General features: G+C 50.1%; 1 protein-coding gene across 1 annotated transcript; it reads left to right on the forward strand.

The window, feature by feature from the left end:
- The first annotated feature begins 2,859 nt into the window (after window positions 1-2,859).
- Window positions 2,860-21,174, forward strand: ERLIN2 (ER lipid raft associated 2). Its single transcript, XM_030463956.1, has 11 exons — window positions 2,860-3,043; window positions 3,161-3,242; window positions 4,204-4,250; window positions 8,128-8,189; window positions 9,998-10,123; window positions 12,383-12,456; window positions 12,884-12,942; window positions 14,953-15,044; window positions 15,379-15,468; window positions 17,539-17,618; window positions 19,012-21,174. The coding sequence occupies exons 1-11, from the start codon at window positions 2,886-2,888 to the stop codon at window positions 19,204-19,206; spliced, it is 1,065 nt and encodes a 354-aa protein (XP_030319816.1). The 5' UTR covers window positions 2,860-2,885; the 3' UTR covers window positions 19,207-21,174.
- The last annotated feature ends 693 nt before the right edge of the window (window positions 21,175-21,867 follow it).

Below are 21,867 nucleotides of genomic sequence, written 5' to 3' on the forward strand. Positions count from 1 at the left end.
GGAGGGGCTGGGACATGGTGACCTCTGAAGTAACCACAGAGCCTGACCCAGTAAGTATTTTTATTCAAGCTGGAGTGAAAAACTTTTCAAGTGCCTGAGAGAACTGTGTGTAATAAACCATTTGTTCCTATAAACCAGCTCGAGTTGTTAAAACCAGAGAGCTGTGGTACAGGCAGCACCAAACGTTCCTGGCCTCGGGTCGAGAAGTAATGATTTTTTTTTAATTTTCTTTTTATTTTTGGCTTTTTTGCTTTTTTTTTTTTTCCTTTTTATTCCCGGGATTATTACAACTAATATTTACCTTTGTGTTAGCTCACATCTTGACGCTGTTAAACACGTGGCTGCAGCTGGTTTCCCACTCCAGGTAATGAGGTAGCAGCAGTGTTATGAGGCCAAAGCTCTCCTGTGAGCCAGAACACCCCACATTTAAAAAATCTCAATATTCTATGAAGGTATTTTCCTCCAGCTCAGAGCAATTTCCTAGTTTACTCTTATTAAACTGCGAGGGGGCTGAGCAGAGGGTTGTGATTTATGAAACACATACGAGATTCATTAAAACCTTTCATGATTTTAATACATTTTATCAAGGCCTTAAATCTGGGCGAGTGTTTTAACCCCATCCCACCCCCCTCTTGCACTGTGTTGTATTTCATCCCTGGTGCCCTTTGGCACTTCTTTAAGAGCTGTAAAATTTGGATTGACAAATATCCTGGGTATTTCAGTCCTTCTTTTTCACCCGTGCTGAATCCTCCTGACAGGTTTGTTATATGGAACCCTCGGAGATCTATCAAGTGTAAAGATCAAATTATTCTCCTTTATTGACATTTTATTCCTCTCGCCCGTATTTGGGGGTTTTTCCTTTTTTTTTCCTTTTTTTTTTTTTTTTAAAGTCCTCTTCAATTAGAGATCAGGGGAGCTTTAATGTGTTCCTGCCAGGCCTGTCACTTTCTCTGTTGTTGTTGTTGTTCCACTTACCCAAAAAGGAGCTGGGGGGCTCCATCCGGGGGGCTCCATCCATCCCAGGGGTCTCCCTCCTCAGGGTCTCCATCTGGGGGGTCTCCATCCATCCCAAGGGTATCCATCCCGAGGGTCTCCATCCCAGGTTTTCCATCCTTAGAGTCTCCATCTGGGGGGTCTCCATCCATCCCAGGGTTTCCATCCTGGGGGTCTCCATCCAAGAGGACTCCATCAATCTTGGGGGGCTCCGTCCTGGGGTCTCCATCCCAGGGTTTCCATCCTGGGGGTCTCCATCCAAGAGGTCTCCATCAATCTTGGGGGGCTCCATCCTGGGGTCTCCATCCCAGGGTTTCCATCCTGGGGGTCTCCATCCAAGAGGTCCCCATCAATCTTAGCAGGCTCCGTCCTGGGGTCTCCATCCCAGGGTTTCCATCCCAAAGGTTTCCATCCTGGGTGGTTCCATCCCGGGGGTCTCCATCCCGAGCTTCTCCAAGGGTCACATGGGGGAGATGGGGGGGCTGCAATGCTTCCACTAACCCATTTTAGGAGCAAACCTCCCTCGGCTTCCCCTCCACCACCCCTCCACGCCGTCTTCCCACTCCTCTTGGGGTGAGGGGAGGCATCCTGGGGGTCTCTTAGCCCCCCCCTTTACCCCGCAGGACCCTCGGAGGCCGGGGCAGGTCTCGAACCCGGACCCTCAAAGCACCGGGAGGAGTCTCGAACCCGCGACCCTCAGGTATCCGCAGTGAGGTGTCGAACCTACGATCCTCGAAGCACCGTGGGGGTCTCGAACCCCCGACATTCGGGATCCCGTAGGGCGGTCTCGAACCCGGGACCCTCGAAGCACCGGGGAGGAGTCTCGAACCGGAGACCTTCGCATGTCTGGGGCCGGTCTCGAACCCATGGTCCTCAAAGCACGGGGAGGGGTCTCGAACCGGTACCCTCGGGTGCCCGGGGGGGAGGGGGTCTCGAACCTCTGACCCTCGAAGCAGCGGGAATGGGGTCTCGACCCCGCGATCTTCGAGATGCCGTCGGGGGGGGTCTCGAACCCGCGGTCCAAAAAGCACCGGGAGGGGTCTCGAACCGGGGACCCTCGCGTCTCCCGGGCCGGTCTCGAACCCGTGGTCCTCAAAGCACCGGAAGGGGTCTGGAACCGGTACCCTCGGGTGTCCGGGATGGTGTCTCGAACCTCTGACCCTCGAAGCACCGGGAGGGGTCTCGACCCCGCGACCTTCGGGGTCCCGTGGGGCGATATCGAACCCGGGACCCTCGAAGCACAGGGGGGGGATCTCGATCCCGAGACCCTCGGGTGTCCGCGGCGGGTCTCGAACCTACGATCCTCAAACCACCGGGAGGGGTCTCGAACCCGATACCTTCGGGTGTCCTGGTGGGGGGGTCTCGAACCTCCGACCTCGAAGCAACCGGGTCTTGACCCCCGCGACCTTCGGGATCCCGTGTGGGGGTCTCGAACCCGCGACCTTCGGGTGTCCGGGGGAGGTCTCGGACCTACGATCCTCGAAGCACCGGGAGGGGTCTCGATGCCGGTGACCCTCGGGTGTCCGGGGGGGTCTCGAACCCGTGGTCCTCAAAGCACCGGGAGGGGTCTCGACCCCGGGACCTTCGGGATCCCGTGGGGCGGTCTCAAACCCGGGACCCTCGAAGCACCGGGGGGGATCTCGCACCCGGTACCCTCGGGTGTCCTGGTGGGGGGGGTCTCGAACCTCCGACCCTCGGAAGCACCGGGTCTTGACCCCGCGATCTTCGGGATCCCGTGGGGCGGTCTCGAACCCGGGACCCTCGAAGCACCGGGAGAGGTCTCGAACCCGCTACCTTCGGGTGTCCGGGGTTGGGTCTCGAACCCGGTTCCCTGAGCTTCCAGCGCCGCCTGGCGGGCTGTGCCCCCGGTCTGCAGGAGCGGTCTCGCTGTGATGACGCCACCTCCGAGCGCCTCCCGGGCCAAGAAGCCTCCGCCGCCCGGCATGGCCCAGTTGGGCGCCATCGCGGCCCTGGCCCTCAGCTTCCTCGCCGCCGCTTTCCTCTCCGCCATCCACAAGATCGAGGAGGGACACATCGGCGTTTATTACCGGTGAGCGGCTTCCCCTTTTTCCTTTTTATTGTTTTGGGCCCTCTCCTCCCGCGGGCCCGGTGCTGCCGCTCCTCCCCGTCCCTCACCTCCCGCTCTCCGGGCTCCTTCCTCCCGTAGCGGCGGAGCTTTGCTGACCTCCACCAGCGGGCCCGGCTTCCACCTCATGCTGCCCTTCATCACGTCCTACAAGTCAGTGCAGGTGCTGCTGGGGAGCTGGGGGTGAGGGGTGGGGGCGGTTCCGGTACCGGTTCGGAGGGTTCGGGGCTTGTGGAAAGGGTGAAGGCACCGGCGGGATGTTCCCGGGGCGGGGAAATCCTCCCTCGTTAAGGGGTGTTGGGGTCGAGGGGTTCCGGTACCGGTTCGGAGGGTTCGGGTCTTGTTGGAGGGGTGTGGGCACCGGTACCGGTTCTGGGTGGGGATTGAGGTGGGAAAATCCGTCCTCGTTAAGGGGCGGTGGGGTTGGAGGGATTCCGGTACCGGTTCGGTTCTTGTTGGAGGGATTCCGGTACCGGTTCGGTTCTTGTTGGAGGGGTGTGGGCACCGGTACCGGTGTTCGGGGGGGGGGGGGGAATTGAGGCGGGAAGATCCTCCCCCGTTAAGGGGCGCTGGGGTTAGGAGGTTCCGGTACCGGCTCGGAGGGTTCGGTTCTTGTTGGAGGCGCCGGTACCGGTGTTCAGAGTGGGGATTGAGGCGGGAAAATCTTCCCCCGTTAAGGGGCGCTGGGGTTTGGGGGTTCCGGTACCGGTTCGGAGGGTTCGGTTCTCGTTGGAGGGGTGTGGGCACCGGTACCGGTCCTGGGTGGGATTTGCGGCGGGAAAATCCTCCCCTGTTAAGGATCTCTGGGGTTGTGGGGTCCCGGTACCGGTTCGGTTCTTGTGTAAGGGGTGTGAGCACATAAGGGTCACTGGGGTCGAGGGGTTGGGCGGTTCCGGTACCGGTTCGGAGAGTTGTTGTGGCAGAGAGGAAGGTTCGGTTCTTGTTGGAGGGGCGTGGGCAGCGGTCCCGGTGTTCGGGGTGGGGATTGAGGTGGGGAAATCCTCCCCCGTGAAGGGGCGGTGGGGTTGGGAGGTTCCGGTACCGGTTCGGTTTTGTTGGAGGGGTTCCGGTACCGGTTCGGTGTGGGATTTCTGGCGGGTTCCAGTTTCTCCCTCTCCCCGCAGACCACGCTGCAAACGGATGAGGTGAAAAACGTGCCCTGTGGGACCAGGTGAGAGGCTCGGGGCTGGTGCTGGTTCCGGTTCTGGTGCTGGTTCTGGTGCTGGTTCCGTGCTGTGATGGTTGCTGGGATCCTTTGGAGACTTCTGCCGGGGGTGTTGGGTTTTTCCGGGGGTTGTTTGGGGGTTTTTTTCCAAGGATCTTTGGGGTTTTTTTTTCCAGAGATCTCTGGGGTTTTGTCCAGGGATTGGTTGGTTCATTCCAGGGATCTTTGGTTTCTTTTTCCAGGGATCTTTGGGGTTTTTTTTCCAGGGATCTTTGGGGTTTTTTCCAGGGATTGATTGTTTTATTCCAGGGATCTCTGGGGTTTTTTTCCAAGGATCTTTCGTTTGTTTTTTTTTTCCAGGGATCTTTTGAGGGTTTTTTCCAGGGATCTTTGGGGTTTTTTTTCCAGGGATCTTTTGAGGTTTTTTTCCAGGGATCTTTGGTTTTCCTTTCCAAGGATCTTTATTTTTTTTTCCCCAGGGATCTCTGGTTTTTTTTTCCAGGGATTGGTTGGTTCATTCCAGGGATCTTTGGTTTTTTTTCCAAGGATCTTTGGGGTTTTTTCCAGGGATTCTTTGATTTTTTTTCCAGGGGTTGGTTGGTTTTTTCAGGGATCTTTTGGGGTTTTTTTCCAGGGATCTTTGGGTTTTTTTTCCAGGGATTGGTTGTTTTATTCCAGGGGTTGTCTGGTTTTTCCAGGGGATCTTTGTTTGTTTTATTCCAGGGATCTTTGTTGGTTTTTTTCCAAGGATCTTTCGTTTGTTTTTTTTTTTCCAGGGATCTCTGTGGGGTTTTTTCCAGGGATCTTTTGGGGTTTTTTCCAGGGATCTTTGTGGTTTTTTCCCCAGGGATCTTTGGGGTTTTTTTCCAGGGATTGGTTGTTTTATTCCAGGGGTTGTCTGGTTTTTCCAGGGATCTTTTGGGGTTTTTTCCAGGGATCTTTGTGGTTTTTTCCCCAGGGATCTCTGGGGTTTTTTTCCAGGGATCTTTTGAGGGTTTTTTCCAGGTATCTTTGGTTTTCCTTTCCAGGGATCTTTGTTGTTTTTTCCCCAGGGATCTTTGGGGTTTCTTCCAGGGATTATTTGTTTGTTTTCCAGGGGTCTTTGTTTGTTTTTTCCAGGGATTCTTTGATTTTTTTTCCAGGGGTTGGTTGGTTGTTTTTTTCAGGGATCTTTTGGGGTTTTTTTCCAGGGATCTTTGGGGGTTTTTTCCAGGGATTGGTTGCTTTATTCCAGGGGTTGTCTGTTTTTTCCAGGGGGTCTTTGTTTGTTTTATTCCAGGGATCTCTGTAGGTTTTTTCCAGGGATCTTTGGGGTTTTTTCCAAGGATCTTTGGGGTTTTTTTTCCAGAGATCTCTGGGGTTTTGTCCAGGGATTGGTTGGTTCATTCCAGGGATCTTTGGTTTCTTTTTCCAGGGATCTTTGGGGTTTTTTCCAGGGATTGATTGTTTTATTCCAGGGATCTCTGGGTTTTTTTTCCAAGGATCTTTCGTTTGTTTTTTTTTTCCAGGGATCTTTTGAGGGTTTTTTCCCCAGGGATCTTTGGGTTTTTTCCAGGGACTATTTGTTTGTTTTCCAGGGGTCTTTGTTTGTTTTTTCCAGGGATTCTTTGATTTTTTTTCCAGGGGTTGGTTGGTTGTTTCTCCAGGGATCTTTTGGGGTTTTTTTCCAGGGATCTTTGGGGTTTTTTCCCAGGGATCTTTGGATTTTCTTTCCAAGGATCTTTGTGGGTATTTTTTTCCAGGGATCTTTGTTATTTTTTCCCCAGGGATCTTTGGGGTTTTTTCCAGGGATTGATTGTTTTATTCCAGGGATCTCTGGGGTTTTTTTCCAAGGATCTTTCGTTTGTTTTTTTTTTTCCAGGGATCTTTTGAGGGTTTTTTCCAGGGATCTTTGTTATTTTTTCCCCAGGGATCTTTGGGGTTTCTTCCAGGGATTATTTGTTTGTTTTCCAAGGGTCTTTGTTTGGTTTTTCCAGGGATTCTTTGATTTTTTTTCCAGGGGTTGGTTGGTTGTTTTTTTCAGGGATCTTTTGGGGTTTTTTTCCAGGGATCTTTGGGTTTCTTTTCCAGGGATTGGTTGTTTTATTCCAGGGGTTGTCTGTTTTTTCCAGGGGGTCTTTGTTTGTTTTATTCCAGGGATCTCTGTAGGTTTTTTCCAGGGATCTTTGGGTTTTTTTCCAGGGATCTTTTGAGGTTTTTTTCCAGGGATCTTTGGATTTTCTTTCCAAGGATCTTTGTGGGTTTTTTTTTCCAGGGATCTTTGTTGTTTTTTCCCCAGGGATCTTTGGGTTTTTTTCCAGGGATTATTTGTTTGTTTTCCAAGGGTCTTTGTTTGTTTTTTCCAGGGATCTTTGGTTTTTTTTCTAGGGATCTTTGGGTTTTTTCCCCAGGGATCTTTGGGGTTTTTTTTCCCAGGGATTGGTTGTTTTATTCCAGGGGTTGTCTGGTTTTTCCAGGGCTCTTTGGGTTTTTTTTTCCAGGGATCTTTGGGTTTCTTTTCCAGGGATCTTTGGGGTTTTTTTTCCAGGGATCTTTGGGGTTTTTTTCCAGGGATCTTTTGAGGTTTTTTTCCAGGGATCTTTGGTTTTCCTTTCCAAGGATCTTTATTTTTTTTTCCCCAGGGATCTCTGGTTTTTTTTTCCAGGGATTGGTTGGTTCATTCCAGGGATCTTTGGTTTTTTTTCCAAGGATCTTTGGGGTTTTTTCCAGGGATTATTTGATTTTTTTTCCAGGGGTTGGTTGGTTTTTTCAGGGATCTTTTGGGGTTTTTTTCCAGGGATCTTTGGGGGTTTTTTCCAGGGATTGGTTGTTTTATTCCAGGGGTTGTCTGTTTTTTCCAGGGGGTCTTTGTTTGTTTTATTCCAGGGATCTCTGTAGGTTTTTTCCAGGGATCTTTGGGGTTTTTTCCCAGGGATCTTTGGGGTTTTTTCCAGGGATTATTTGTTTGTTTTCCAGGGGTCTTTGTTTGTTTTTTCCAGGGATTCTTTGATTTTTTTCCAGGGGTTGGTTGGTTGGTTTTTTCAGGGATCTTTTGGGGTTTTTTTCCAGGGATCTTTGGGGGTTTTTTCCAGGGATTGGTTGTTTTATTCCAGGGGTTGTCTGTTTTTTCCAGGGGGTCTTTGTTTGTTTTATTCCAGGGATCTTTGTTGGTTTTATTCCAGGGATCTTTTGAGGGTTTTTTCCAGGGTTCTTTGGTTTTTTTTTTCCAGGGATCTTTGGATTTCTTTTTCCCAGGGATCTTTGTTTTTTTTTCCAGGGGATCTTTGGGGTTTTTTCCCAGAGATTGGTTGTTTTATTCCAGGGGTTGTCTGGTTTTTCCATGATCTTTGGGGTTTTTTTTCCAGGGATCTTTTGAGGTTTTTTTCCAGGGATCTTTGGATTTCTTTTTCCCAGGGATCTTTGTTGTTTTTTTTTCCAGGGGTCTTTGGTTTTTTTTCCAGGGATTGGTTGTTTTATTCCAGGGGTTGTCTTTTAATTCCAGGGATCTTTGTTTTTTAATTCCAGGGATCTTTGGGTTTTTTTCCCCAGGGGTCTTTGGTTTTTTTATTCGGGGATCTTTGGGGTTTTTTTCCAGGGATCTTTGGATTTTTTTCCAAGGATCTTTATTTTTTTTTCCAGGGATCTTTGTTGCTTTTTCCAGGGGTCTCTGGGGGTTTTTTTCAGGGATCTTTGGGGTTTTTTCCCCAGGGGTCTTTGGGGTTTTTTTCCAAGGATCTTTGGGGTTTTTTTCCAGGGGTCTTTGTTTTATTTTCCAGAGGTTCTTTGTGCTTTTTCCAGGGGTTTTCCTCACCCCCTCCCACCCCAGGGAAGTCTCCCCCTCTCCCACCTCCCCCCCTAAATCCATTTATTGACTTTTTTCTCCTTTTTTTTCCTCCTTTTGCAGTGGGGGAGTGATGATTTATTTTGACAGAATCGAGGTGGTGAATTTCCTCATCCAGAGTGCAGGTGAGTTGGGGGGAGATGTTTGGGGGGGATGAGGTGACACCTCCCCCCAAATCAGCTCCTTAAAACCTTCCAGGGATGGATGGGGCTCCCCCCCCCCCCTCCCTGGGCAACCTGTGCCAGGGTCCCAGCACCCTCCTGGGGCAGAATTCCTTCCCAAAATCCCATCTCAATCTCCCCTCCTTTATTTGAATCCATTCCCCCATGTTTAGGATCCATTTTTAGGATCTCCCTGAGATCCTAAAAAGTCCCTGAGGGGATTCTGTGGGATCATGGGGGGGTTCTGAGCTTCTCCTGTGGGTGGGTTCTGTCCCTTTCCCATCCTGGGTGGGTTCTGGGCTTCTCCCATGGGTGGGTTCTGTTTCTCCCCCATCCTGGGTGGGTTCTGGGCTTCTCCCATGGGTGGGTTCTGTTTCTCCCCCATCCTGGGTGGGTTCTGGGCTTCTCCCATGGGTGGGTTCTGTTTCTCCCCCATCATGGGTGGGTTCTGAGCTTCTCCTGTGGGTTCTGAGCTTCTCCTGTGGGTTCTGAGCTTCTCCCATGTGGTTTCTGTCCCTTTCCCATCCTGGGTGGGTTCTGAGCTCCTCCCATGGGTGGGTTCTGCTCCTCTCCTATCATGGGTGGGTTCTGAGCTTCTCCTGGATGGGCTCTGGGCTTTTCCCACGTGTGTTTTGGTTTTCTCCCATCCTGAGGGGGTTCTGAGCTTCTCCTGTGGGTGGGTTCTGTTTCTCCCCCATCCTAGGTGGGTTCTGGGCTTCTCCCATGGGTGGGTTCTGTTTCTCCTCCATCATGGGTGGGTTCTGAGCTTCTCCTGTGGGTTCTGAGCTTCTCCCATGTGGTTTCTGTCCCTTTCCCATCCTGGGTGGGTTCTGAGCTCCTCCCATGGGTGGGTTCTGTTCCTCTCCCATCATGGGTGGGTTCTGAGCTTCTCCTGGGTGGGTTCTGGGCTTTTCCCATGTGGGTTTTGGTTTTTTCCCATCCTGGGGGGGGTTCTGAGCTTCTCCTGTGGGTGGGTTCTGTCCCTTTCCCATCCTGGGTGGGTTCTGGGCTTCTCCCGTGGGTGGGTTCTGGGCTTCTCCCGTGGGTGGGTTCTGAGCTGCTCCTATGTGTGGGTTCTGCTCCTCTCCTATCCTGGATGGGGTCTGGGCTTCTCCCATGGGTGGGTTCTGACCTTCTCAGGTGGGTTCTGTTTCTCTCTCACTTGTGGGTTCTGTTCTTCCTCCATCCTGGGTGGGTTCTGAGCTTCTCCTGGGTGGGTTCTGGGCTTCTCTCATATGGGTTCTGTCCCTCTCCCATCATGAGTGGGTTCTGAGCTCCTGTGGGTTCTGTTCCTCTTCCATCCTGGGTGGGTTCTGAGCTTCTCCTGAGTGGGTTCTGGGCTTTTCTCATGTGGGTTCTGTCCCTCTCCCATCATGAGTGGGTTCTGAGCTTCTCCTGTGTGGGGATTTTGTTTTATTCCCATCCTGGGTGGGTTCTGAGCTGCTCAGGTGTGGGGGTTCTGCTCCTCTCCCATCCTGGGTGGGTTCTGGGCTTCTCCCATGGGTGGGTTCTGTTTCTCCTCCATCATGGGTAGGTTCTGAGCTTCTCCTGAGTGGGTTCTGGGCTTCTCTCATATGGGTTCTGTCCCTCTCCCATCATGAGTGGGTTCTGAGCTCCTGTCGGTTCTGTTCCTCTTCCATCCTGGGTGGGTTCTGTCCCTCTCCCATGAGTGGGTTCCTTATTCCAGTCTGGCCCTGAGACTCTTTGTGCCTGAGTCCTGCTCCAAGCCCAGTTTCTCCTCTTTTATTTTTATATATTTTTTTCTTTCCCAGTGTATGACATTGTGAAGAACTACACTGCTGACTATGACAAAGCCCTCATCTTCAACAAGATCCACCACGAGCTGAACCAGTTCTGCAGTGTCCACACCCTCCAGGAGGTTTACATTGAGCTTTTTGGTGAGCTGAGCCCCTCCTGGTTCTCAAGGGAGGTTCTGGGGGTGCTTTTCCTGCTCTCTTGGTCCAGATCTCACTCCCCTGTCTGCCAAAGGAGCTCTGTTTGGAATCAGGGTTGCTGACTGCTTCCTGGGTTTTAGTCCTTCTTCTCTTTGTGGAATGAAAATAAAAAATTATGGGGAGAAAGCAGCAGCTGGGAGGAAAACAGCTCTTGGGAGAGGCCTGGGGAGAAGTGGGAGAAATAAAAGGGTCACTGAGGGGTTGGTTTGAGGCTCTGGATGGAAAAATAATCCCATCAGGGCTGACTGCAGAGTTGCTGGGAAGGGTTTTCATAGAATCGTAGAATCACAGAATCCTAGAATGGGCTGGGTTGGAAGGGAGCTCAGAGCTCATCAAGTCCAACCCTTGATCCACTCCCCCCGTGGTTCCCAGCCCATGGCACTCAGTGCCACATCCAGGCTCTTTGGAAAGATCTCCAGACACGGAGAATCCACTCCTTCCCTGGGCAGCCCATTCCAATGCCTGATCACCCTCTCCAGAAAGAAATTCTTTCTCATCTCCAACCTAAACCTCCCCTGGCACAACTTGAGACCCTGCCCTCTTGTCTTGCTGAGAGTTGCCTGGGAAAAGAGCCCAACCCCCCCTGGCTCCAACCTCCTTTCAGGGAGTTGCAGAGAGTGATGAGGTCTCCCCTGAGCCTCCTCTTCTCCAGCCTCAACACCCCCAGCTCCCTCAGCCCTTCCTCACAGCAATTCTGCTGGATCCCTTCACAGCCTCCTTGCTCTTCTCTGCACCTGCTCCAGCACCTCAAGCTCCTTCCTGAACTTCCTGAGCTGAGGGGCCCAGAACTGGACACAGGACTCAAGCTGTGGCCTCCCCAGAGCTGAGCACAGGGGCAGAATCCCTTCCCTGGACCTGCTGGCCACGCTGTTCCTGAGCCAGCCCAGGATGCCATTGGCCTTCTTGGCCACCTGGGCACACTGCTGCCTCCTCTTCAGCTTCCTGGCAATCCAGACTCCCAGCTCCCTTTCTGCCACTCTGTGCCCAGCCTGGAGCTCCCCATGGGGTTGTTGTGTTGAACCTCATCCCTTGGGATCATCCCAACTCTCCAGTCTCTCCAGGTCCCTCTGCAGAGCCCTCCTGCCTTCCAGCTGATCCACACTCCCCCCAGCTTGGTGTCATCTGTGAATTTGCTGATGATGGACTCAATCCCCTCACCTAAATCCTCACTAAAGATATTAAACAGAACTGGGCCCAAGGGCAGAATTTGTGCCTGAGGGCCCCAGGGTGTTGGCAGCTTCCTGAGAAACCAGAACCAGGGCTCAGTTCTTCCTCCAGGGTTCTGCTGGAGGGCTGGATTGAGTAGGTTTTTTTTTGCCCAGATGTCAGCAGCTGGTGCTGCCAGGACTTGAAATGGAGTCCAAGGCACAGGGAGAAGTTGGACAAACTCTTCTGGAGGTTTTTGTTTGAGCTGGATGTTTTCTGGCTCAGCTCTGGAGTGGGCACAGCAGATTAATGGCATCTCTGCCCCCTTCCAGCAGGTGCAGGAGACTCAGAGCAGCTGTTCCCTAAATTCCTGGCTGAACTTCCTTGGGAGCCTGAGTTTTCCAGATAGTTCAACCAAAGCAAAGCACCCAGGAGTGCTCTGTGATTGTTTTTCAAGGCTGTTTCTACAGTTTGATTCTCCTCACAACCCCCAGCTGGGAATTCTTCTGTCCTGAGAGCCTTTCCTTGGAGCAAGGGGTTGGCTTTTTTTTTTGCTTTGGAACTTTCCATGCTGGTGTTAACTGGTATCCCTTGAACCCAAACTGATGATTTTTTGAAGCTTTTTAATACAACTCATGCAGCCTTTTCCCTCTTTCCATTTTTTTTTCTTGTCTCCAAGCAGCCAGGGTGTAGCTGGCCTGTGGCAGGATCTAACTGGGAAGATACCAGTGGAGAAATGGGTTACAACACAGATTTTTATTTTTATTTTTAATCAGAAAGCTGCTGCTTCTGGCTTGGAAAGGTTCTCAAGTGCAGGTTATGGGCCACTGGAAGAGTTTTGGTGTCTGCCTGCTGTGTTGCTGGCCCCTGGCTCTGGTGTTTGGTGCTGTCTGACACTCTGGGAACCTGCCTGGGGGTCAGGGGTGGCTTTTGAGGTTTTTTTACATCAAATTTGTACTTTCCAGGAATGAGAAAACTGAGCCCTGAGCCCATTCTGTACAGGCTGCCAGCAAACTGCCTTGGCAGGGCTTTAATTCCCTTTTTTTTCCTCATCAGATCAGATTGATGAAAACCTGAAACTGGCTTTGCAACAAGACTTAACTACTATGGCCCCTGGCTTGATCATACAGGTAAGCCCCATTCCACTTGGAGATATCCAAGGTGCAGATCCTTGGGAAGAGGGGAAAGAGCTAAGAGGAAAGAGGAAAAACCTTGTAGAAAATGGGTTTGTAGTCCAGGGGGAGAAAGGGCCAAGAGGAAAGAGGAAAAACCTTGTAGAAAATGGGTTTGTAGTCCAGGCTGTTGAACACTCTAGGAGCAGAATCCTGAAATATCAGCAATGTCCCCTCTTGGCTTGGATGTGTTGGGTTACTCAGGGTTTACACCAGGTCCAGTTTCCTCTCAGGTGTGTTCTGTGGAGTTTGGAGCTGCTCAGAGAGCTTTGTGTGGCTCCCCCCCCTCCTCTGGAGCCTCAGGGGATACTTGGCTTTTGATTGCTGGCTGCCTGCCTCCTGGGTTTTGATTTCTTTTGTTTTGTTTTCCTCTCTCCCTTTCCAGGCAGTTCGAGTTACAAAGCCAAACATCCCTGAAACAATCCGGAGGAATTATGAGCTCATGTAAGTGCCTCAGCCTTGCACCTTTGTGTTAGCAAAAGGATTCACTCACCCAGATGAAGTTGGTTTCAGTGCCCTCTGGTGCTGCTGCTCCTCAGAGAAGGGGCTGAAGCAAAGGAGCCCTTGGCTGAGTCTGCCAGGAGGAGGGGAATTGTCTCCATTTGGGAACAGTTCAGCAGGGAAATAATTTGCCCAAGGGTTTCTTCTCCCTGAGGGTGTTTTCCAGGGGCTTCCCAGAGCCTGTGGGTGAGTGGCAGGTGGATAGATTCCACCACTTAATCCTCTTGTTTGAGCAGGAGGGAGAAAGTGTTGATTCAACAGGCAGCAAGCTGGCAAAGCTTTGAAATAACTTCTTTGAACAGCCCTTGACACACTGATCCCCTTTTCAACACTCCCAGCCAGCTGCCTTCCCTTTGCTCTGGAGCAGTCAGAAATCATAGAATCCTAGAATGGGCTGGGTTGGAAGGGACCTCAGAGCTCATCAAGTCCAACCCTTGATCCACTCCCCCCGTGGTTCCCAGCCCATGGCACTCAGTGCCACATCCAGGCTCTTTGGAAAGATCTCCAGACACGGAGAATCCACTCCTTCCCTGGGCAGCCCATTCCAATGCCTGATCACCCTCTCCAGAAAGAAATTCTTTCTCATCTCCAACCTAAACCTCCCCTGGCACAACTTGAGACCCTGCCCTCTTGTCTTGCTGAGAGTTGCCTGGGAAAAGAGCCCGACCCCCCCCCTGGCTCCAACCTCCTTTCAGGGAGTTGCAGAGAGTGATGAGGTCTCCCCTGAGCCTCCTCTTCTCCAGCCTCAACACCCCCAGCTCCCTCAGCCCTTCCTCACAGCAATTCTGCTGGATCCCTTCACAGCCTCCTTGCTCTTCTCTGCACCTGCTCCAGCACCTCAAGCTCCTTCCTGAACTTCCTGAGCTGAGGGGCCCAGAACTGGACACAGGACTCAAGCTGTGGCCTCCCCAGAGCTGAGCACAGGGGCAGAATCCCTTCCCTGGACCTGCTGGCCACGCTCTTCCTGAGCCAGCCCAGGATGCCATTGGCCTTCTTGGCCACCTGAGCACACTGCTGCCTCCTCTTCAGCTTCCCGGCAATCCCAGCTCCCTTTCTGCCACTCTGTGCCCAGCCTGGAGCTCCCCATGGGGTTGTTGTGGCCAAAGTGCAGGACCCGGCACTTGGAATGTTGAACCTCATCCCCTTGGGATCATCCCAACTCTCCAGTCTGTCCAGGTCCCTCTGCAGAGCCCTCCTGCCTTCCAGCTGATCCACACTCCCCCCAGCTTGGTGTCACCTGTGAATTTGCTGATGATGGACTCAATCCCCTCACCTAAATCCTCACTAAAGATATTGAACAGCACTGGGCCCAACACTGATGTTCCTGTTCTGAGTCTCTGGGTCACAATCAGATCCCTCTCCTCCATTTCTCTTCCCTGCCATTCCCTGGGACCTTCTGGAATCCCTGGAGGGAGTCACATGCAGCACTCTCCTGATAGGCAGAGTTCCAAAGCAGCCTGGGCTCTGTCAGCCTGCAGATGTGTTGAGAGGTTTGGTGCTGGCTCTCATCTCCCCCTTGATTTGGGATTTGCTTTCCAGACACACTTCTGAAACTGCTTTTTGCACCTGCAAAACAGGGAGAGAAATAAAAAAGGTTTTGGTGTCTGCAGTGCACAGAGGGAAGGGGATGAAGGGTGATTCCAAAGCTGTGTGCTGCCAGGTGAAGCAGAAAAACCTCCAGGTTTTTAATTTCTTACTTTGTTTAAATGATTTTCTCAGTAACAGCCCCTCCAAAACCACACAGATGGGGATGGGCTGTGACAGAAAGCATCACAGCATCCCCCAGGGAGTGTTTCACCCTGACTTGACTGAAAAACCTTCCTGCCATGGGGAGGGCTTTGGTTTAGACAAAAAACTCTGTGTCTGCAGGCACACTTTTTGCTTCCAGAGATGTGGAAGGCTGCACTTCCATCTCAATTCCCATTTTATAACCAACTTCTTTTGGCTCCCCAGGGAGAGTGAGAAGACAAAGCTTCTGATTGCAGCCCAGAAGCAGAAGGTGGTGGAGAAGGAAGCAGAGACAGAAAGGAAAAAAGCCCTCATTGGTCTGTGCATCCCTGTATGGAGGCAGGAATGGGCAGGGGTGGGGAATGGGAAGAAAAAGCAAAAAAAAAAACCCAAAACCCTGATCCCAGGGAGGGAGGCACCTGGGTCCTGATCTGGCAGGATCTGGAAGTGCCAGAGAAAGAAGAAAAAGTGCCAAGAGTTTGGCAGCTGGGTCCCAGCTTTGCCCACAGACTGACTGAGGGCTGGAGATTCTTCCCAGAGTTTATTCCCACTAAAAAGGGGGTGGTGGGGACTCCCAGGGGTGAAGTTGTTGCCTCTGGCAAGAGGCAGGGGGTGTGATGGCAATGGGGAGTGAGTTCTTTCTGATTTCAGAGGCAGAAAAAATTGCCCAAGTTGCTGAAATAACTTATGGACAGAAAGTGATGGAAAAGGAAACAGAGAAGAGAATTTCAGAGATTGAAGGTGAGTGGAGAGCTCTGAACTAAATCCAAATCTTGAATTTTCTCTGAGGATCCTGGAGCAGCTCATGAGGAGGTGCTTAAAGTGTGTGGAGTGAGAGTGTTGCTCAGGTTTGAAGGGCTGAATCTGTCAGTTTTGTAGTCTTGAGGGTTTTGGTTACTTCTGGTGTTGGTGTGATGGTCTTGGAGGTCTCTTCCAACCTAAAATAAATCTGATTTAATTGTAGCCTCTGTGTCTGGTAGTGGTTGAAGCACATCAGGACATCTGAATCCTCAGATTTCCCCAGCAGTGGGGTTTTCAGGGGAGCAGAAGACACTGAGGATTCAAAGCTTGGCTGGATCCTGAGGGGATTCTTCCTGTCAGCCAAGTGCAGGAAAGGAGGAGGGAATGGCAGGCTGGTGTCTTGCTAAAAACCAAACAAAAGGGACAGATTTTGGATAGTGGCTGCAGCCTCTCAGAGTGGAAAGACCCCAAAAAATGAGTGTGTGGCCTTGGGGAGGCAGCTCCAGCTCCTGAGGACCTGTGGCAGGATGAGGTGGTGGAAGCTTTGTGTCCATTGCTTGCTTAAGATTCCTCTAAAAGCTTTGTTTTTCTTAGAGAGAGGATTTAAATTCAGCTTTTTTTCTTGTTGTGGAATGTGAAATATTTAGGAAACAAAACCTCATTTACTCTCTGGCAGAGCAGGGATCTGCTGTGTGGTTTCCAACTCTCAGAGAAGGGGCTGAGGAGGTTTTGTGGCAAATTTAATATTCTGCTTTAAGCAATAAATCTGTTACCTGTGGGGTTTGCATTTTGGCTTTTCTGTCCTCCTCAACTACTCTGAGGAACTCAGACTGACCAGAGGCAGGAAGAGGAATGGTTCTTTGCAGATTGTGCTTCTTGAAAGTCCTTTTTCAAGGCTGCAGGAGGTTGTACTGCTCAGGGAAAAGTGTCCCCTCACCCCTCTGATCCAATGCTTTGTCCCAAGCCATGAGGAGGGCTCTGCATTTCCAGCTCAGAGTTTCATGGCCTTATTTCCAATTATTATCTTCGTGATAGGTCCTCTCAAGCTCTGCAGATGGCCACCAAGGAGCCAATTAAAGAGTTTTACAGATCAGTGGCTCCTCATTAAGAAGTTCCCTGCAGGAATGCAGTGGGTTTTGTTTCTGGTAAATGGGTGTCACTGGGTGTCAGGCCTTCAGCTTGGTGGCAGCAGAGGGTTCCTGTCTCCCTCAGTCTTGTTTTCCTCTCTTTTTAGCCAAAAGAGAAGAAGTCTCAGGCCAAACCAGCCAATTGTTTATTTTTTTTTTTTAATTATGTGTAGCAGCTCCCAGGACTCCCTGGTAACCCAAATGTCATGGAAGGGATGTCACAAGGTGACACTGAACCAGCTCTGAGCCTTCAGGTGATGCTCTGACACCACCTCCTGAGCAGTGGCCAGATAAAAAACTCAGAAAGGAGCAAAAAAAAGAAGTGGGATACAGAAAGGGGAAGTGTTCCCTTCCTTAAATGCTGGGAGTTTCCTGTCAGTATCCTGCAGGATCAGGGGAAGAGCTCTCTCAGGTTTGGATCTCCTGCCTCTCTGTGCCTGAACATCTCAGGGTGCCAGGCACAATCCCACCTGGGGAATTAGTTTCCCAGGTTTTCCCAGATTCCAGCTGCAGAGCAAGCTGGAGTTTGTACTGCTCTGCCCTGAGTCCTCTGCAGAGCTGCTGGGGAAATCCTGCTTTTCCAGTGGGGAAATCCTGCTTTTCCAGTGTTCCACTTGCTGCATTTTCTGCACAAGGGGCTGGCTAGAGAAGAAAGAGTGTTCTTGGCCCATGGGAGAGGGGCAGTGATGAAATCCTGATGTGCACAAGATGCTTTGAGGTCTGGAGTCACAGATGGAACTGAATTCCTGACTGCTGGCACCCTGCAGCAGCTGAGATTTAAACTGAGGAGCCTGTGCCTGGATTTGTTCCTTCTTCCTCTCCTTGTATCCCTGCTCTTTAGGAGTGGGACTGGCCACTTGGAAAAGGTTTTAGCTGATATGGCTGGAAATAAATATCTGTATCTCAACATCTAGAGGGTTTTTTGGGGCTTTTTTTTTTCCAGATGCTGCATTCCTGGCAAGGGAGAAGGCCCGAGCTGATGCTGAGTGCTACACAGCCATGAAAATAGCTGAGGCCAACAAGGTATTGGTGGTGATTTCCTTACTCCTGGTGGTGATTTCATAGAATCATAGGATGGGCTGGGTTGGAAGGGAGCTCAGAGCTCATCAAGTCCAACCCTTGATCCACTCCTGCTGCAGTTCCCAGCCCATGGCACTCAGTGCCACATCCAGGCTCTTTGGAAAGATCTCCAGACACGGAGAATCCACTCCTTCCCTGGGCAGCCCATTCCAATGCCTGATCACCCTCTCCAGAAAGAAATTCTTTCTCATCTCCAACCTAAACCTCCCCTGGCACAACTTGAGACCCTGCCCTCTTGTCTTGCTGAGAGTTGCCTGGGAAAAGAGCCCAACCCCCCCCTGGCTCCAACCTCCTTTCAGGGAGTTGCAGAGAGTGATGAGGTCTCCCCTGAGCCTCCTCTTCTCCAGCCTCAACACCCCCAGCTCCCTCAGCCCTTCCTCACAGCAATTCTGCTGGATCCCTTCACAGCCTCCTTGCTCTTCTCTGGACCTGCTCCAGCACCTCAAGCTCCTTCCTGAACTTCCTGAGCTGAGGGGCCCAGAACTGGACACAGGACTCAAGCTGTGGCCTCCCCAGAGCTGAGCACAGGGGCAGAATCCCTTCCCTGGACCTGCTGGCCACGCTCTTCCTGAGCCAGCCCAGGATGCCATTGGCCTTCTTGGCCACCTGGGCACACTGCTGCCTCCTCTTCAGCTTCCTGGCAATCCCAGCTCCCTTTCTGCCACTCTGTGCCCAGCCTGGAGCTCCCCATGGGGTTGTTGTGGCCAAAGTGCAGGACCCGGCACTTGGAATGTTGAACCTCATCCCATTTTCCTTACTATTGGTGCTGATTTCCTTACACTGGGCCTTGGAGCTCTTTCTCTGAGGCTGCAGAGAAACACTCAGCAGAAAAGCAGCTGCTTGGGTGCTTCTCATGTTGCATTGTTGGAAGTCCAAGAGGAAAAGAAAGGCAGCTCCTCTGAGGAAAGTTTTTTTCTCTGAGCCTGAAACATTTCCATCTTTCTTTGTAAATTCATTTTCCTGCCTGGAGAGATGAGTTTATGTCAGGATAACACCTGAAACATCCCTGGGGACAGCTCTGCTGAATGCTGCTGGTTCCCTCTGGAGATGGAACTTGGGGTTGGGCTGTGGCCTTTTCAGAAATGTGGATTCCTGGCAGATCTGGGGTGTTCCTCAGGGGAAGAAAAAATGGAGCTGAGCTTGCACACCAAACTGCCAGGCTAGCTAAAGGGCCTTTAAAAGAAATAAAATATATTTTTTAATTGGAAATATAGCCATGCAATGATATTACTGTAACTTCCAGGCTTGAATTGTTCTTCTCCTGTTATTTCCTCCTCTGCTGACTGAATCTGAGCTGTTTCTGATTCTTTTACTCTCTTTTTTTTCTCCTCTGCAGCTGAAGTTAACTCCTGAGTACTTGCAGCTGATGAAATACAAAGCAATTGCAGCAAACAGCAAGATCTATTTTGGCAAAGATATTCCCAACATGTTCATGGACTATGCAGGAAGCCAGACCAAATTTGCAGAGGGATTTGCAGAAGGACTCCAAGAAGAAGATGGAACCAGTGAGGACCCAAAAGTTCCTTCCTAATGTTCCCTGAAAAGGTTTTTTTTTTTTTTGGTTCATTACCAGACAAAAACAGGAACTTGGGAAGTTGCTGTTTGGTTTCCCCTTTTCTTCTACTGAAAGAGGAATCAGACTCAAATCCTTTCCACCTTTTATATGACAATTAGACACAAAGACTTTGGTATTTATAAATAAATATATCTATAGGGGGTGGGTTTTCTAGTAACTTGTCAGGCAGGCAGCTCCAGGTAGGTCCTAGATCCACCTCTCCCTCTTGGACACAGAGACCAAATGATGCTGGAGGAGCTTCTTAGGTTGTTCTGCAGCCAGCTTAGAGAGCACCTAATTCAGTAATTATGGATTTTTAGGTGGTTTGTAATAAATTTAGACATTTTGGAGCCAGGAGATTTGCTGCTACAACTTGGAGGAGTTTTTTTTTTTTGTTGTTTTCTCATTGGAAACTCCCAGGACTTTTATTTCAACCCCTTTTAAAAACAGGTGCTAGACTTGAGAACACTACAAGGTCTGAAGGCCCCAGGCTTTGTCTGAAAATCCTCCAAACTGAGGATTTTCTGCATCTTGACACTATTTTTGGGGTGGTTTTTTGCCATATTCAGGTTGTGGTTGGAGGCATTTTTCCTGCTGAGCTCAGAATCCCAGTGCAAACCTGGCCCCAGCCATCCTGCTTGGAGAAACTTAAGAGATTTAGACTCAGGGAGTCTGATTTTTTGCAAAAAAAAGAAATGAAAATAAAAATTTCCTGGGGGAGCAGCTGGGCTGAGCAGTGCTTGAAAGAAGATTCAGGGAAACTGAGGCAAAGGGAGCCAAGTTACTGTTCAGTGTGGGGTTTTCTTAGCTGCAAAGTAGTGATAGGGTTTGTTTGACACCCATTTAAAACTTGAGGGGGTGATAAAGACAAAAGTCCAGACTTAGAAAGGACTTTTTGGATGGTTTTTTTCTTACCCTAACCCATCTGCTACTTGGCAGGAGAGCTTCTTTATTAATTACTTATCATTTGCAGCCAGCAGACTAATGAGGGATGATGCAAGCAAGTGCTAATTAAGTTTTCAGAGCCTGTTGCATTTGCAGTCTTGCACCCCAAACTCTTGGTTTTAAATATTAATTATTCTTTTTAAGAAGGCAGCCACACTACCCATCTGACTCATTCCAGCTCTTGGTGCCAATATTTTTATTTTTTTCCCTGTTTTTTCTCCTGACTGAGACCTGCAGAATTGAAGATCAGCACCAGTTTCTGCTGGAGAAGAATCCTCTGTCTTCTGTTTGTCTTCTTTGTAGCTCTTGGGAAGCAGCAGGTCAGGAAAATTCCCAAAAAAATTGACTTTTAGCAGCAGGAATTTAGGAATGACACAAGTGGTACCTAAGTGGTTGAGGATGATCTTACTTGGCAGGGTTCTACATTCCTGTTGGAGAGTTCCATGAGTAACTACAACCTCCTTTTTAGGCAAGTGTTCTTCCTTCAAGATCCACCCAAATAAGCCAAAAAGGGTATTATTATCCAGTGTGTTTCATGGGAAGATCATAGCTTAGAAGAAAAAGGTCTTCAGTATTTTTTTTTTTAATAAAAGTATTTTTTTTGTAATTTAATCAATTTTGATGAGTTTATTAAAAACAAAAAGCTACAATCATGCCCCACTCTTCACAAGCAAAATCCATTTTGTCTGCATTGAGTTTTGTTGTTATTTCTTTTAATCTTCCAGAGCAGATTTGTCACTACATCTAAACCTTTTTTTTTTTTTTTTTCCCACCTCTGTCATTAACCAAGATTTTTGTCCTAATTTCCACAGCCTGAAATCATGAAATAATAATCTGAATTTTAAACCTACTCTGCCTAACAAAGAAAACACAGCTTTGTGGCATTGCTGCTACCCAGGGATGGCTGTTGGGAACAGAGTGATCTGAGATCTTATGTGTTGAGTTAAAAGCCTTTTTATTTTGGTATTTGCTATGACAATAAAATAGCCTTCAATTTTACTGTCTTTTGGTTTTTTTTTTTTTTCCCCAGGGGGTAGCTTCAAAAATAAGATGCAGACTTCTCAGAGAGGCTGCTGCTCCAAGTGGAGGAGAAGCAAAGGAATAAGCAGAGAAAAAGCAAAGAAATAATAATAATAATAATAATAAGGGTGGGTGGGTGTGTCAGAACTCACCTGCATTTTGGATGAGGAACTTCACCACCTCCATTCTGTCAAAATCAATCCTCACTCTCCCCCTGCAAAAGGAGAAAAAGGACAAAGAAATGGTTGGAACTGGGTGAGCTTTGAGGTTCCTTCCACCCCTGACAGTTCCAGGGTTTGTATTCAAGCTGCCTCACCCTGGGGTTGGAAATCGATGTCCTGGGGAGGTCCCTTCCACCCCCCAACCCTTCTCCACTTCCCTGCCTTCCATCCCAGTCACAAATCCCAAGGTTTTCCAAGGTTTTCTCCAGATCCCTCCTCATACTCCTGAGGGGAGAGGAGAGGAGGAATCCCCCCCCTCCTTCTTTTCCCTCCTCAGCTCAGCTGAGGCAAACCTTTCCCTCACCGCAGCTCTCCCTCCATCCCTCCCCTTCATTTACCACCGTTTTGGTGAAAAGGGGGGGGATATCCCCACGCTGTCCCCTCAGCAGCGGCCGCGGGGTCCCCCCTATGGCTCCCCCCGACCTTCCCAAGATGGCGGCGCCGCCTCCTC

This window comes from Calypte anna, chromosome 22 (genome assembly GCF_003957555.1).
Source record: "Calypte anna isolate BGI_N300 chromosome 22, bCalAnn1_v1.p, whole genome shotgun sequence".
Classification (NCBI taxonomy): Eukaryota; Metazoa; Chordata; class Aves; order Apodiformes; family Trochilidae; genus Calypte; species Calypte anna.